Raw genomic sequence first — 17,778 nt, 5'->3', positions numbered from 1 at the left:
AAACTCTAACATCGATCTAGCAAATTCATCCTACTCCGCATTTGTAAGAGTGAAAACTATTCCCACAGACCAACACGAGTCCTTTCAGCATACTTTATGCCCACTCATTTGCATAAAACACGTTTAATCATGAAGTTTCCATAATTGAGGCACCGAAAAGAAAGGTGCACCTTGTTGGTATAGATAGTAACTTTCATTTCCTTTTAAGTCTTCCAGTTATCTTATCCTCAAGATCGCTCTCATTCATATATGGTTTCGGTTCATTCATGTATCCCTCCTTTACTCGGGTGTCACATGTCCACGAAGTTTCACTTTGGTTCGTCCATAAACCACATCATATTGAGTAAAAACAACTTTAACCAAGTTAGACCAAAGATCTAGAGAAGTATGACAATTTTTATCTTCTCTTTTGACTTTCATAATTAGTAAATCCGTTTGTTCGCACACAAATAACTTTGATGATAATCATACTAAATGTTATTGTCAAAATCTGGATCGAGTAATGAACCCGACCTTCACTTGACAACGATACAAAACTTTTTTAAGGAGAGAACCTGACTTGCAAAACAAGAGAAACTTACACATCAATATGATATTTGTCCTAGAGGCTTGGATGTTTAATTCAACTAGGAGAAACTTAGTCTAGCAAGGATATTAAGAAATAGAAAGAATATTATGTATTAAATTCTTCAAGTTAAACCATAGTATTTATATAATCAACCAACCATTTTCGTGGACCAATTTGTGAGCATGTCAAGAAAGAACTAAATTGAGCTGAACCAAATCAGGATCGTAGAAGAGAAACTTGGGCTGGTTGAGGTCGAGCAGGGAAAACGCCTCAATCATGCAAACGACTCTCCAAACGAAAACAAACTATCAAATCGAGTACAAAATTTGTAATACTTATTTAATTTTAAGGTACAATTTAACCTTTTTTTTCTTTTCAATAATGTGAAAACTTGTGATATGAACCCAGACATCTCAATCATGTAATACCAACTAAGAAAGATTCTTGGATGATTACAAATTCTAGGTAAGATGATAATCTAGAATTATTGTCTTTAAAAAAAATTATTTAGATTACATTTACATAGTCGCTAATTATGGTCCTAAAGTATAAAAGTTACGATTTTTTAAATATCTCATGAAAGGTCAACAGTTTCATATTTTACATTATATAAAGTCATATATGTCAGTCTTTATAAAAAAGGAATTTGTGCGTTTCTTTAGCTAATGACAAAGTTTATTTACAATTCTACATAGTTTAGATTGTATATTTAGAATCATTGAAACGATCGATCTTATTTTTGGAGTGATTTGAATCTGAATCTTACCATTCATTTGATATCAATCTTTGGTGGGTATTTGAAAAAGTAATACACATAAAGTAAAAAGAAGTAGCTATTAATATATTGATTAAGATCATTAATTTCCAACCAACCCAAACTTACCACAATAATCTTTTAGTGAGAAAATGAGGATCCATCCATTCCAACCAACTTTCTCTCTCTTTGTTGCTTAGTTTTTATCAGCCAAATGTATATATAAAAATGTGATTTCATATGCTTTCTTCTTGCTCTCTCCGTCGCTCTCCATTGCTTGTTCTTCACAAATTGATATCAGTTCATAACCCATAAGGCCTTGCCTTGGCGCTGCTCCATACCCATAACTCATATCTAATGGGTTTGTTCAATTCTCGTGGGGTGGCTTACAAGCCTGCCAATGATGTCGATTTGAGTCCCACCAGCTCTGAATTCTACCTCACAGCCAATGTCAAAGGTTTCTCTTTTCTCTCTCTCTCTCTCCTCTCCTTTTTTTTTTTTTCTCTCTCTTCTGTTGACTTATGGCTGTATTGGGTCTTGGTTGGATTTTTTTGATTTCTACCTGTTCGTGTGTTTGGTGGGAATTCTAATGGGTCTCGATTGAATTTTTTTGTTTCTACATTTTGTGTGTTTGTTGGGAATTCTAAAGGGTCTCGGTGTCGGATTTCTCGATTTCTACGTTTTGTGTGCTTGGTGGGGAATTCTTATCGGTTCCGGTCGGATTTCTCGATTTCTACATTTTGTGTTTATTGGGAATTCTAATGGGTCTCTGTCCTATTTTTTGGTTTATACGTCTTGCGTGTTTGGTAGGAATTCTAATGGGTCTTGGTCTGTTTTCTCGGTTTCTACGTTTTGTGTGTTCAGTGAGAATTCTAATGGGTCTCAGTCGGATTTCTTGATTTCTACGTTTGGCGTGTTTGTTGGGAATTTTAATGGGTCTCGGTCGGATTTCTAAGTTTCTACGTTTTGTGTGTTTGTTGGGAATTCTAATGGGTCTCGGTTGGATTTTTAAGTTTCTACGTTGTGTGTGTTTGTTGGGAATTCTAATGGGTCTCGGTTGGATTTTTAAGTTTCTACGTTTTGTGTGTTTGTTGGGAATTCTAATGGGTCTCGGTTGGATTTTTAAGTTTCTACGTTGTGTGTGTTTGTTGGGAATTCTAATGGGTCTCGGTTGGATTTTTAAGTTTCTACGTTTTGTGTGTTTGTTGGGAATTCTAATGGGTCTCGGTTGGATTTTTAAGTTTCTACGTTGTGTGTGTTTGTTGGGAATTCTAATGGGTCTCGGTTGGATTTTTAAGTTTCTACGTTTTGTGTGTTTGTTGGGAATTCTAATGGGTCTCGGTCAGATTCCTCAGTTTCTACATTTTGTGTTTGTTCGGAATTCTAATGGGTCTCGATCGGATTTCTCGTCTTCTCCGTTTTGTGTGTTCAGTGGAATTCTAATGGGTCGGTCATATTTCTCGATTTCTACGTTTTCTTATTCTAATTGGAACAACCCGTTGTTCCTCTAGATTATTCCATAGGTTTTTAGATGTTATTTTAGTCTCTATACTCTTAAAACGTCTTAATAATAGAAAAATTACGACCCGAAAAAAATGGGCCAACCTAAATATTCCTTATTAAATTAAAGCCAAGGTTAGTTGGACAATGAAAAGGGCATTACCAGGAGAGGTGTTTTCAGATTTTTAGGAATTTTTCTAATTTTTTTTGTAAATTTAATGCTTTTAATTCTCTGTCTGAAAAATTACTAAATTCATATGCAACCTTGTCCCTCTCATGATTTAAAATTGAAAAATATTGTAACTATAACCTAAATTAGATATAAAAAAAAAAAATTGTTATTTATTTTTAATTTCTTTCCTAAATAATTTTAAATAAAAATTTATTAGATTACTGGACCGAAAACAAATCTGACAATGACCTGAAACAACAGAGCCGTGATTAAAATGAACACGTAAAAAANTTTTTTTTTTTTTTTTTTTTTTTTTTTTTTTTTTTTTTGTTATATTCCAATAATATTTTTAAATAATAAATGGGAATTATGATTAATCAATTGTTATAATAATTACTAATATATAGGTTTAGAAAATAATTAATTAAGTAAGAAATGGATGAAATTAATTTTAGAAATTATTTAATTATTTAAAATTTATTTTTAGCTCCTCGAATGGTTGGAATAGTGGTGAAAATATTTGCGTGGGTCCTAGAAATGAGGATTTTGGGGAGATTGCTGTTGTACGTTCTCAAGGCCAATAATCTCATTTACAAGGTACATTTTCTCCTCTCTCTCTCTCTCTCTCATATTTAATATATATACGCCTAAAATTATGATAAAAATATTATTCAATATTGACGTTGATGTCGGTCTCGAGGGTAATTTTGTAATTTCCTAGTTTTTAATTCAAGCATACACTTATTGTCATCTTAAAAGGTGATGACGGGCTCTATTGCCTCTGAATTGTTAGGCAAAAAAAACTTAGAATAGGAGTTGAATTCTCTATTTTAAAAATAATATTGACGTTGATGTCGGCCTTAGGGGTAATTTTGTAATTTGTTGGTTGTTAACTCGAACATACCTAATTAACAATACACTTATTGTCATCTAAAAAGCTGATGACTCTCATTTTATCGTCCTAGAACTGTTAGACAAAAGAACTTGTAGTAGGAGTCGAATTTTCTATTTTAAAAATAATATTGATGTTGATGTTGGCCTTAGGGGTAATTTTGTAATTTGCTGGTTGTTAACTAAGAACATATGTATTTAACAATATACTTATTGTCATCTAAAAAGTTGATGGCTTGATTTATCGTCCTAGAACTGTTAGACAAAAGAACTTGTAGTAGGAGTCGAATTCTCTATTTTAAAAATAATATGACATTGATGTCGGCCTTAGGGGTAATTTTGTAATTTGTTGGTTGTTAATTCAGAACATACCTAATTAACAATACACTTATTGTCATCTAAAAAGCTGATGGCTCGATTTATCGTCTTAGAACCGTTAGACAAAAGAACTTATAGTAGAGTCAAATTCTCTATTTTAAAAATAATATGACATTGATGTCGGCCTTAGGGGTAATTTTGTAATTTGTTGGTTGTTAACTCGAACATACCTAATTAACAATACACTTATTGTCATCTAAAAAATTGATGGCTCGATTTATAGTCCTAGAACTGTTAGGCAAAAAAAACTTGTAGTAGGAGTCGATGTAATTTTAAAATATTAGTAAAATCACATAAGGTTACAATGGTAATTTAACTTTATATTTATATATTATTTTATTATTATTATTATTGGTGAAATTTTGGTCGTTGGTTGGTGACTTGGGTACAAAACCTGACAGCTCTTTTTAACTTTTGTCTTGTTTTACAATTTTTTTTTTTTTTAATTTCTCTAAAAAAATATTTATTATTGTCTTTTTTTATAAAAATAAATAAAAATAAGATGATTGTTCTTGTTTGCTGTTCAGCTATGTTTGGAAGTGCTTAGTACAGTACAAAATAATAATGTCATATTTTATAAATGATTAATTTTTTTTAAATAATAATAATAATAATAAAATATATATATATATCAAATTTAAATTTGANTTTTTTTTTTTTTTTTTTTTTTTTTTTTTTTTTTTTTTTTTTTTTTTTTTTTTTTTTTTTTTTTTTTTTTTTTTGTGGAATAAATTGAAGGGCTGAAGTAAAATTATAATATTTAAAACATTATTTGATAAAAATTTTTAATCTTTTATTTTTAAAAATCGTCTATTTTCCTCCATTTCTATGGTATTTTTTCAATAATGGTAAATTAACTCGAATTTCTAGTAAAATTTAAAATAGAAAAAAAATATATTTTTTTTTCTTTTTTTAACGGTTAAATTAATAAAATATATATATATATTTAATTTTGAAAACTTTCAATAATACCCTTAAACTTTCGATAAAAAAAAATTAAAAACCTATAATCTAGTGATTAGAGTGAAAGAAAAACCTATTGTTGGATGATCTAGTGATCAATAAGAGCTCAAGCTAGCTACCTACTTAAAAAGACCAATATTGTAATAATTCAATCCCACTGTTAGTCGATATTGTCCTCTTTAGATTTTCTCTTTCGGGCTTCTCCTCAAGGTTTTTATAACGTGTCTCTAGGGAGAGGTTTCCACACCCTTATAAGGAATGTTTCATTCTCCTCTTTAACTGATGTGAGATCTTACAATCCACCCCCTTTGGGACTCACCGTGTCTCTAGGGAGAGGTTTCCACACCCTTATAAAGAATGTTTCGTTCTTCTCTTTAACCGATTTGGGATCTTACAATCCACCCTGTTTAGGACTCAGCGTCCTCGCTGACACTCGTTTCTCTCTCAAATCGATGTGATCTCACAATTCACCCCCTTCGGAGTCCAGCGTCCTCGCTGGCAGATCGCTCGGTGTCTGACTCTGATACCATTTGTAACAGCCCAAGGCCACCGCTATCATATATTATCCTCGAGCTTCCCCTCAAGGTTTTTCTAGTGTGCTGCTTGGAGAGGTTTCCACATCCTTGTGAAGAATGCTTCACTGGGATCTCACAATCCACTCCCTTTGGAGCCCAGCATCCTTATTGACACTCGTTCTTTTCTTAAAACGATGTGGGATCTCACAATTCGTTGAGCCCAAGTAGTTGTTTCGTGAGACTAGTTGAGGTAGGTGTAAGCTAACCCAACACTCGAGATATAAATAACCCAACACTTGTTTTTCTATTTGGTTAAGGTTACTTTATTCTTGGTTTCAGTTGTGAATTGTTTAGGAAACTAATATGAACTTTGTATATTTGATGCCATTTACTATTGTTTACTAACATCAAAGTTATGCAGCTCGTTGGAAATGCGGAGATAGAAGAATCGCCTGTTTTTTTACCCTGGCATCCTGTAGAAGGTATGCTATCTTTCTCATTTACCCTAAACCCTAAACTCATTTCTCATTTTTCATTTTGTTCTTAATTTATCTTGTAACAGTCCGGTGAGTTTCCACATCTGTTGGAGAGCGGAACGAAGCATTCCTTATAAGGGTGTAGAAACCTCTCCCTAACATACGCACTTTAAAAATCGTGAGGCTGACGGTGATACATAACAGACCAAAGCAGAAATTATCGGCTAGTAATGGGCTTGGGTTGTTCCAAATGGTACAGAGCCATACACTGGGTGGTATGCTAGCGAGGACGCTGGCCCCTAATGGGGTGAATTGTAAGATCCCACATCGGTTGGAGAGGGGAATGAAACATTCCTTATAAGGGTGTGGAAACCTCTCCCTAACAGACGTATTTTAAAAACTGTGAGGCGGACGGTGATACATAATAGACTAAAGCGGACATTATCTGCTAGCAATAGGCTTGAGCTGTTCCAAATGATATTAGAGCCATACTCCGGGTGGTGTGCCAGCGAGGACGCTGGCCCCTAATGGGGGTAGATTGTGAGATCCCACATCAGTTGGAGAGGGGAAATGAAACATTCCTTATAAGGGTGTAGAAACCTCTCCCTAACAGACGTGTTTTAAAAATCGTGAGGCTGATGGTATAATGGGCCAAAACAGACAATATCTTCTAGCAGTGGGCTTGGACTGTTATAAATGGTATCATAGCCAGACATTGGGCGGTGTACCAGCGAGGACATTGGCCTCTAAGGGGGTGGATTGTGAGATACTACTTAGGTTGGAGAAGAGAACGAAGCATTCCTTATAAAGTTGTGGAAACCTCTCCCTAACAGACCCGTTTTATAAACCGTGAAACTGACGGCGATATATAACGGCCAAATTGGACAATATCTACTGGTAGTGGGCTTGGATTATTATAAATGGTATTAGAGCTAGACATCAGGCAGTGTGCCAACGAGGACGCTGGCCCCCCAAAGGGGTGGATTGTGAGATCCCACATTAATTGGAGAGGGGAACAAAGCACATTCATTATAAGGGTGTGGAAACCTCTCCCTAACAGACATGTTTTAAAAATCGTGAGGTTGACGGCGTAACGGGCCAAAGCGGACAATATCTGCTAGTAATGGACTTCGGCTGTTACAAATGGTATCAAATCCAAACACCGGGCGATGTGCTAGCGAGGATGCTGGCCCCAAACGGGGTGGATTGTGAGATCCCATTTCGACTGGAGAGAGGAACGAGTGCCAGTGAGGACGTTATGCCCCCAAGGGGAGTGGATTGTGAGATCCCACATCGGTTGGAGAGGGGAACAAAGCATTTCTTATAAGGGTGTGGAAATCTCTCCCAAACAGACGCGTTTTAAAAACCGTGAGGCTGACGACGATACTTAACGGGCTAAAGCGGACAATATTAACTAGCAATAGGGTTGGTAAATAGCTCATATTTTTTACATTGAGAAACACACATCTTTCCTTAATGAAAAATTACTTTGCAGAAAAAGAAAATGAGGAGGTGAAGTACATAGGCGTGGCTCTGTCTGAAACAGAACAAGTTCAAGAGGCAGTTAGTTGTCTGCCTTCATGGTCAGACACAGAAGTGGATTCCTTAAACCCTTCATTTCACAGATGGACAATAATGGACTATTCAACAGCATATCGTTCAAGAAACATAACTCCTCTAACTGTAAGACAATTTTTACCTTCTCATGTTTTTCTTGTTCATCATGTTCTTTTCATATGAGCTTTGGATCTTCTTTTGCTTTATAGGTTGCAGAGAGATTCATAGCAGCTGTGAGTGAATCATCCAAACCTCCATTGAACATGTCATTCTTCATTAATTATGATGTCGAAGACATTCTAAAGCAAGCAGCTGAATCAACTAATCGTTATGAACATGGTACCTATTAGCCTTGGGAGAAAAGTTCATGTGTTCTAGACTATTATCTTGTCATTAGTTTCTTGTTGTTCTTATGAAAAGTTGTTCGAGTTTTTCCTCTCGTTCTTACTCGTTATTCTGACTCGTCCCAGGACAACCCCTTTCAGTTCTAGATGGAGTGCCAATTGCTGTCAAGGATGAAATAGATTGTCTTCCATATCCTACTACAGGTAACTTGGTGTTTCTCAGTTTTTCGTGTCGAGTCGTTCTCATGCGTGTGAGTATATATGTAATGCCCTAGATCCACCGCTAGCAGATATTGTCTTCTTTGGGTTTTCCCTTTTAGGCTTCCCCTCAAGGCTTTAAAACGCGTCTGCTAGAGGAAGGTTTCACACCCTTATAAAGAGTGATTTGTTCTCCTCCCCAACCAATGTGGGACATCACAATCCATCCCCGTTCGGGGCCCAGTGAAGACACTGGCACTCGTTCCTTTCTCCAATCGATGTGGGACCACCACCAAATCCACCCCCTTTGGGGGCCAGCGTCCTTACTGGCATACCGCCTCGTGTCTACCCCTCTTCGGGGAACATCGATAAGGCTGGCACATCGTCCGGTGTCTGGCTCTGATACCATTTATAATGCCCCAGATCCTCCGCTAATAGATATTGTTCTCTTTGGACTTTCCCTTTCGGGCTTCCTCTCAAGGCTTTAAAACGGGTTTCCACACCCTTATAAAGGGTGATTTATTCTCCTCCCCAACCAATGTGGGACATCGCTATATTTTATTTTATTGCTTGATAGCGCCTTGTTCTTGTAGGGGGGACGAGTTGGTTGCACAAACTAAGACCTTGTACCAGTGATGCAAGCTGCATACAATACCTCAGGTTATGTGGAGCTCTAATTGTTGGGAAAACCAATATGCATGAACTTGGTATTGGAACAAGTGGAATAAACCCTCATCATGGGTGAGAAGATCTGATGTTTTCTTGCTTCTTTATGAACTGTCAAATACTATAGTACTACCCCTTGCACATTGTTCATAAAATATAGTGTCTAAACATTACATCATGACATGGTTCCTCATCAAACTCCAAGGTTTGATCTAAGATGGTATATTTTATGAATGGCTCGTGTAGGTCGACGAGAAATCCGTATAATACGAGCAGGATATGTGGAGGTTCTTCTAGCGGATCGGCTGCTGTTGTTGCTGCAGGACTATGTCCTGCTGCTATAGGTGTTGATGGAGGAGGTAATTTTGTTTATGAATAAGGCAGTGCTAGAGGTTGTGATTATGATTAGATTAATAAGAAAGGGATGAAATTATAAGCTTAAAAGGATGAATATGAAGTCAACAAACATGAAATATAGGGATATAAGGTATAATTTAAGCTAATAATAATATTACCTTTGATGGACTAGCTTTTCTCATACCACTCTCTAATCTCTCTTTATATTTCCATGTTGATCCTTGGTTTATCTTTTCTTTATCATCTCTCTGTTAAAAATTTGATAATAGAAAGAATGTACACACGAAGAAAGTATTTGTGAGATCCTACATTGGTTGAAGAAGGGAACGAGAAGCATTCCTTATAAGAGTGTGGAAATCTCTCCCTAGCATACGCGTTTTAAAAACTTTAAGGGGACGCCCGGAAGGGAAAGTCTGAAAAGAATACTATCTGCTAGTGGTGGGCTTGAGATGTTACAAATGGTATTAGAGCCTGATGCTGGGTGGTATACCAGCAAAGACGCTGGACCCCCAAGGGGGTGGATTGTGAGATCCCATATCGGTAGGAGAAGGGAACGAAACATTTCTTATAAAGGTGTGAAGATCTCTCCCTAGCAGACGCATTTTAAAAACTTTGAGGGAAAGCCCGAAAGGGAAAACCCAAATAGGATAATATCTGCTAGCGGTGGGCTTGGGCTGTTACAAATGATATTAGAGCTAGACACTGGACGGTGTGCTAGCAAAGATGCTGGACTCTCAGGGGAGGTGGATTGTGAGATCTCATGTCGGTTGGAGAGGGGAACGAAGCATTCCTTGTAAGAGTGTGGAAACCTCTCCATAGCAGATGCATTTTAAAAATCTTGAGGGGAGGCTCGGAAGGGAAAGCCCAAAGAGGATAATATATGCTAGCGGTGGGCTTAAGTCGTTAGAAATGGTATCAGAGCCAGACACCGGGCGGTGTGCTAGCAAGGATGCTGGGCCCTCAGGGGAGGTGGATTGTGAGATCCCACGTCAATTGGAGAGGGGAACGAAGCATTCCTTATATAAGGGTGTGGAAACCTCTCCATAGCAGACGCATTTTAAAAACCTTGAGGGGAAGCTCGAAATGGAGAACCCAAAGAGGATAATATCTGCTAGCGGTAGACTTGAGCTATTATAAATGGTATCAGAGCCATACACCAGGCAGTGTGCTAGCAAAGACTTTGNGGAAGGGAAATCTCAAAGAGGACATGTGAGATCTCACCTTGGTCAGAGAGGGGAACGAAGTATTCCTTATAAGGATGTGGAAACCTCTTCTTAGCAAACACGTTTTAAAACCTTGAGGGGAAGCCTGGAAGGGAAAGTTCAAAGAGGACAATATTTACTAGTGGTAGGCTTGGGCACTTACAAATAGTATCAGAGCCNCCAGACACCGGGCGGTGTGCTAGCAAGGATGCTGGGCCCTCAGGGGAGGTGGATTGTGAGATCCCACGTCAATTGGAGAGGGGAACGAAGCATTCCTTATATAAGGGTGTGGAAACCTCTCCATAGCAGACGCATTTTAAAAACCTTGAGGGGAAGCTCGAAATGGAGAACCCAAAGAGGATAATATCTGCTAGCGGTAGACTTGAGCTATTATAAATGGTATCAGAGCCATACACCAGGCAGTGTGCTAGCAAAGACTTTGGGCCTCCAGAGAAGTGGATTGTGAGATCCCATATCGGTTGAAAAAGGGAACAAAGAATTCCTTATAAGAGTGTGGAAATCTCTCCCTACCAGATGCGTTCTAAAAACTTTAAGGGGAAGTCCAGAAAGGATAATATCTACTAGTGGTGAGCTGATGCGGTTACACTATCATGCATCATCCCCCGAACATTCTCCATTTTGAAACAAAATGTATAATTGAGGTCAAACAATCTAATTCCATTGACGATGACATTATTAACTAAAAACAACTAGCTCTTACAGAAATTTATGTGCATCAAGATATTTAATGAAGTTGGTGTCTTCAAGAAATGGTGCAGTATTTGATATATGTAACAACTGAACTCTCTTCATTGGTAATTTTATAAAGGATCTGTGAGAATCCCTGCATCTCTTTGTGGAGTTGTCGGTTTGAAGCCAACATTTGGGCGTGTTCCTCATTCTGGGTGATAACTTATGTCTACATTTATGCCTTTGAAAATTCAATATGATTTGGGTACTCACATTCTGTGTTTTCAGTGTTCTTCCTCTGAATTGGACTGTTGGGATGGTAGGGATACTGGNTTAAAAACCTTGAGGGGAAGTCCAAAAGGGAAAGCCCAAAGAACATAACATCTACTAGCGGTGCATNTCTTTTCTTCATGTTCTTGATGCAAATTGAGAGAGATTTGATGAAATTTTTTTGGATCTTGATGTTCTATTCAGTTATGCAGCCATAAGCAGCAAAGTTCCTTCGCATCAGAATGCTATACTGGTAAGTGCTTGTTTGAAGTCAGTGAGATCCCATATCGGTTGGGGAGGAGAACGAAACATTCTTTATAAGGGTGTGGAAACCTCTCCCTATCAGACACGTTTTAAAAACCTTGAGGGGAAGTCCAAAAGGGAAAGCCCAAAGAACATAACATCTACTAGCGGTGCATTTGGGCTGTTACAAATGGTATCAGAGCTAGACACCGGACGGTGTGCCAGCAAGGACGCTGGGCCCTGATGGATTGTGAGATACCTCATCGGTTGGAGAAGGGAACGAAACATTCTTTATAAGGGTGTGGAAACCTCTCCCTAGTAGACGTGTTTTAAAAACCTTGAGAGGAAGCCCGGAAGGGAAAGCCCAAAGAGGATAATATCGGCTAGCGGTGGGCTTAGGCTGTTACAAATGATATCAGAGTTAGACACTGGGCGGTGTGCCAACAAGGACGTTGGGCCCCCAAGGGGGTGGATTGTGAGATACCACATCGATTGGAGAGGGGAATAAAGCATTCCTTATAGGGGTGTGGAAATCTCTCTCAAGTAGATGCGTTTTAAAAACCTTGAGGGGATGCCTGGAAGGGAAATCTCAAAGAGGACATGTGAGATCCCACCTTGGTCAGAGAGGGGAACGAAGTATTCCTTATAAGGATGTGGAAACCTCTTCCTAGCAAACGCGTTTTAAAACCTTGAGGGGAAGCCTGGAAGAGAAAGTTCAAAGAGGACAATATTTACTAGTAGTGGGCTTGGGCACTAACAAATAGTATCAGAGCTAGACACTAGGCGGTGTGCCAGCAAGGACGCTGGGCTCTCAAGGGGGGTGGATTGTGAGATACCACATCGGTTGGAGACGGGAACAAAGCATTCCTTATAAGGGTGTGGAAACCTCTCCTTATCAGATGCGTTTTAAAAACCTTGAGGGAATCCCGGAAGGGAAATCTCAAAGAGGACATGTGAGATCCCACCTTGGTCAGAGAGGGGAACGAAGTATTCCTTATAAGGATGTGGAAACCTCTTCCTAGCAAACGCGTTTTAAAACCTTGAGGGGAAGCCTGGAAGAGAAAGTTCAAAGAGGACAATATTTACTAGTAGTGGGCTTGGGCACTAACAAATAGTATCAGAGCTAGACACTAGGCGGTGTGCCAGCAAGGACGCTGGGCTCTCAAGGGGGGTGGATTGTGAGATACCACATCGGTTGGAGACGGGAACAAAGCATTCCTTATAAGGGTGTGGAAACCTCTCCCTATCAGACACGTTTTAAAAACCTTGAGGGGAAGTCCAAAAGGGAAAGCCCAAAGAACATAACATCTACTAGCGGTGCATTTGGGCTGTTACAAATGGTATCAGAGCTAGACACCGGACGGTGTGCCAGCAAGGACGCTGGGCCCTGATGGATTGTGAGATACCTCATCGGTTGGAGAAGGGAACGAAACATTCTTTATAAGGGTGTGGAAACCTCTCCCTAGCAGACACGTTTTAAAAACTTTAAGGGAAAACCCAAAGAGGACAATATCTGCTAGCGGTGGGCTTGGACCGTTACAGATACTGTGACTGAAACGCTTCAAATGTGTACGACATATCATCCTTACACGATCCTTTGTTTGCATATACATGTTTTTCATATGTCTTCTATACATATCATGATCCTTTGTTTATACCTTTTCCATTCACCTTTATGAGCGTTCAGCCCAAACTTTGTTTCCCATTGCTGAACACATCAAGACCAATACCTTCGGTTACAATGGCAAAGTATGGTGAGGTTAGTAATGCAACATTAACTTACATGATGTTCATAATCAATATAGTAATGTTCTAAAATCATCTCATTTCTTCTTACACCACTAATTGAGATAATTAGTGGTTTAACGACTGCAGTGATGATATCAGAATTTGCTGTTCTAATGCCTTGGACAAACTTCAAAAACATCATGGCTGGAAGGTACGAAAACCCGACATACTGTTTTATCGGTCCCTTGTCGATGAAGTAACATAAAGTATGCATGCTAAGGTGACTGATAGTTGCCTGATAATCTTCTTGTTTACTATAAAGACGGTCGAGGTGACGATTCCCGAGATAGAAGTGATGCGTTTAGCACATTATTCGACAATTGCATCCGAGTGCAGCACTGCATTGAGTTCTTATCTCGAAAAGCTGTACGTTAACTTCAGCCTCGATATTTACCTATCATTTAACGTTCGATATATCTCGACTCGACTCAACCCATTGAAACAGGGATTCCTCACAACTAGGATGGGATGCAAGAGTAGCACTTGCTGTTTATGGCTCTTTTGGTAGTAAGGAGTACATAAAAGCTCAGAAGATTAGGTAATTTAGAAACAATATTTTTATCGTCTTCACTAAATCATTTTGTCGAAAGATGGAACGGATAAGAAATCGTGTATGTTTGCCAGATGTTCACGAGCTTTTTGTGTCTTTAACAATTTCGGGAGAAATGAGTGTTTGGATCACACAACAACACACACTCGATCTAGATGAACACAAAGAACATGAGAGAGAAAATACAAGGAGGAATATTGGCTAGATGTTTATATCGATGACTTCAAGTATGTACAGTAGTAAAAGAGAATACAGAGAATCCAAAAAGTATATGCACTAGGTATATATATGGTTCAGTTTACTATAATATAGTTTTACCAGATATAACCATCTACTATATATAACTATCTACCATATATAGTCTCTATATACGACCATTTACCATATATAGCTCAAGCAGGAGGCTCCTAACCTGATAAAAATTGAAATTTTATCGGTTCGTTTTATTTGGTATTAAATGGTTACAAATGTTTACAGGAATCGCCAGATGTATTTTCATCGGAAAATACTAGCACATGCTGATGTCATCGTGTCACCGACAACCGGGTACTTTTCAGTGACCTCTTTACGAAATTTTAACTGGATTTATAGTTCATGTTCATTACTGGCTTGAAGAGACCAATGCATCTTAACTAACAGAGGTAGAGTTAATCTGGACACTATCGAGGCATGAACCATTCCATGTCCATGCTGAGTCGTTTCTACACACTATGTCAAAGTCCAAGCCTATGATGCAACCTTCGATTCATGGGAAGGGGCACAATGTCGGCACACTTGTCCCACCCAACAATGTCTTTGCAATCAAAGGAAGACGCCCAAGACACTCATTTTTCAATGCTTATCCAAACCATAACAGACACATTTGTCATGAGTAGCTCACTTAAGTCATGAGGTAGCTCACTTAAGCACGAGACCTAAGAGACCTAAGAGTAATAAAAATCCTTAGTACATTCTACGCATTATAGGTCTAACACTCATGCACATCAAAACGGTGAGGATTCATATGCCAACGTGGAGCGTCTATCTAGTGTTCAATTGACACCAAATCTGACGAGCTTACATCTTACACTTAGATGCAACACCGTTGCTTCTCTTCTTGCTTGCGTCTTTGTTTGCCTTTCTTGTACACTCTTCTTGGTGTGTTAGATGATGCACTGTCCTCTTCAATTTCATCATGGCACTTCTCTCTCGACCATTAACATGGTCGGACGAGCGGTACTGTTGTTTGTACGTGGGAGTCATAACCTACTCGTTTCTAGTAAGTTGTTATATTCTAATATTTATACTCTATTAACCAGTGTAACTGCTTACCCTATCTTGAATGATGCTCTCAAGACTGGAGAACTTGACTACATTAATGGAGGTACGAGCCTACGTTCGTTCACGCCTGCGCTCGTTCGAACTGTTTTTTAAATTTACAACTTCATGATCCATGTATAGAGTTTTTTCAATTAAGTGCTTCCTATCATGAACTATAAGCAAGTGGAAATGGATAACTTTGTATCATATTTCAGCTGCACTTGTTAGATACTCAATAGCTGGGAACTTCCTTGGATTGCCTGCAGTGACTGTTCCAGTAAGATATCAATGAGTTCATCCTTTGATGTTCTTGTTTGGGGTTTCATAATTTACTGGACTTGTTCTTTGTGAAAACTTTGTGTTTACAGATTGGATATGATAAAACTGGTTTGCCAATTGGCCTCCAGTTCATTGGCAAGCCTTGGTGTGAAGCAACGCTCATTCATATAGCATATGCAATGCAGGTAAGCTTTGGTTTGATACCAATATTTATAGTTTTGTACACTATAGAGCTGGTTGGAGAGGGGAACGAAACATTCGTTATGAGGGTGTGGAAACCTCTTTCTAGTAAACGTGTTTTAAAATTTTGAGGGGAAGCCCGAAAGGGAAAGGCTAAAGAGGATAATATCTACTAGCAGTGGGCTTGGGTCGTTAGATATGGTATTAGAGCTAGATATCGGGCAGTGTGCCAGCAAAGACTCTGGTCCCTGAGGGGTGGATTGTGAGATCCTACATTGGTTGGAGATGGGAACAAAACATTCCTTATAAGGGTGTGGAAACCTTTTTCTAGTATACGTGTTTTAAAACCTTAAGGTGAAGCCCAGAAGGGAAAGGCCAAAGAAGACAGTATCTGCTAGTGGTGGGCTTGAGCCATTAGAAATGGTATTAGAGCCAGACACTGGGCAGTGTACCAGCAAAAACTCTGTCCCTAAGGTGGTGGATTGTGAGATCCTACATTGGTCGGAGAAGGGAACGAAGCATTTCTTATAAGGGTGTTGAAACTTCTTCTTAGTAGACGCGTTTTAAAATCTTGAGGGGAAGTCCGAAAGGAAAATCCCAAAGACGACAATATTTGCTAGTGGTGGGCTTGGACCATTAGAAATGGTATCAGAGCTAGACACTGGGCGGTGTGTTAGCAAGGACGCTGGGCCCCAATGGGCGTGGATTGTGAGATCCCACATTGGTTGGAGAAGGGAACAAAGCATTTCTTAGTACACACGTTTTAAAACCTTGAGGAAAAGCCCGAAAGGAAAATCCCAAAGAAGACAACATCTTCTAGCGGTGGGCTCGGGCCATTAGAAATGGTATCAGAGCCCGACACTGGGCAGTGTACTAGCAAGGACGTTGGCCCCCAAGGGGGGTGGATTGTGAGATCCCACATTGGTTGGAGAAGGGAACGAAGCAATCCTTATAAGGGTGTGGAAACCTCTTTCTAGTATACACATTTTAAAATCTTGAGGGAAACCGGAAAGGAAAAGCTCAAAGAGGACAATATCTGCTAGCGGTGAGCTTGAGCCGTTAGAAATGGTATCAGAGCCAGACACCAGGCAGTGTGCCAACGAGAACGCTGGCCCCCAAGGGGGGTGGATTGTGAGATCCCACATCTGTTAGAGAGGAGAACGAAACATTCTTTAGAAGGGTGTGGAAACCTCTTCTTAGTAGACACATTTTAAAACCTTGAGGTGAAGTCCGAAATGGAAAGTTCAAAGAAGACAATATCTGTTAGCGGTGGGTTTGAGCTGTTAGAATATGAGTCTCCTCCCGCTCAAACTAAGATCACCCTGTTGTTGATTTTTGGTTTCAGGCTCTCTGTGTTGCTGATTACAAAAAGCCTGAAGTTTTCTACGATCTTCTGACACAAAAATAGCTTGCTGCGACAACTTATATGTTTGTGTTGTGATTGGCATATGATATCCAAAGGTTGTTTCTGTGTGTTCTCGAGTACTTATTAGAGTTCATAAACTCGTGATGTGAAACTTATAATTTAGTCTCTATTTCCGATTTGGTGGGTGAATCTGACTTGTCGTATTCGATTTGAATCACTTGGAAGGGAGCGGAATGGGACGGGACGGGGCGGTCGGAGTAGTGGGCGAGTGTTTAGTAGGCCATTAGCCTATTTATAAAAACTACACGAATAGTTCTTTAAAAACTTCCACGATTTTGAGAAAGTTTAAATTTTTTATACTGTTTTATTTAGTTTCTAAATTTTAGAAAAATGAATTATTTCGGTCGTTACCGTCTTATAATCTTCAAAACGTCTTTAGTCTCTGAAGAGTATTTCCACTCAAGGGTTGGAGTGCTTGTTCTCGAGGTTGAAACTTCAATTATTCTTTTAACGTTTTTGAGTCTTCGACTCTTCGGGAGTCGTTGCTCTTCAAAATAGTGTTCAACACTGAA

The 17,778-nt window shown here is 38.8% G+C and overlaps 1 protein-coding gene across 1 annotated transcript; it reads left to right on the top strand.

The window, feature by feature from the left end:
* Nucleotides 1-1,460: 1,460 nt before the first annotated feature.
* On the top strand, nucleotides 1,461-17,420 carry LOC111782322 (fatty acid amide hydrolase-like). The gene is given in 20 exon segments (XM_023663183.1): nucleotides 1,461-1,779; nucleotides 3,482-3,591; nucleotides 6,163-6,223; nucleotides 7,713-7,900; nucleotides 7,984-8,113; nucleotides 8,245-8,322; nucleotides 8,910-9,057; nucleotides 9,229-9,341; nucleotides 11,371-11,446; nucleotides 11,520-11,589; nucleotides 11,692-11,754; nucleotides 13,432-13,503; nucleotides 13,603-13,683; nucleotides 13,795-13,898; nucleotides 13,978-14,070; nucleotides 14,560-14,628; nucleotides 15,381-15,445; nucleotides 15,597-15,658; nucleotides 15,750-15,845; nucleotides 17,186-17,420. Coding segments are annotated over 20 exon segments (1,842 nt in total). The 5' UTR covers nucleotides 1,461-1,679; the 3' UTR covers nucleotides 17,249-17,420.
* Nucleotides 17,421-17,778: the final 358 nt, after the last annotated feature.

Source organism: Cucurbita pepo, chromosome LG19 (assembly GCF_002806865.2).
Source record: "Cucurbita pepo subsp. pepo cultivar mu-cu-16 chromosome LG19, ASM280686v2, whole genome shotgun sequence".
NCBI classification, from domain to species: domain Eukaryota; kingdom Viridiplantae; phylum Streptophyta; class Magnoliopsida; order Cucurbitales; family Cucurbitaceae; genus Cucurbita; species Cucurbita pepo.
The sequence above is the reverse complement of the archived record's forward strand: the minus strand, read 5'-3'. Positions and strand labels throughout refer to the sequence as shown.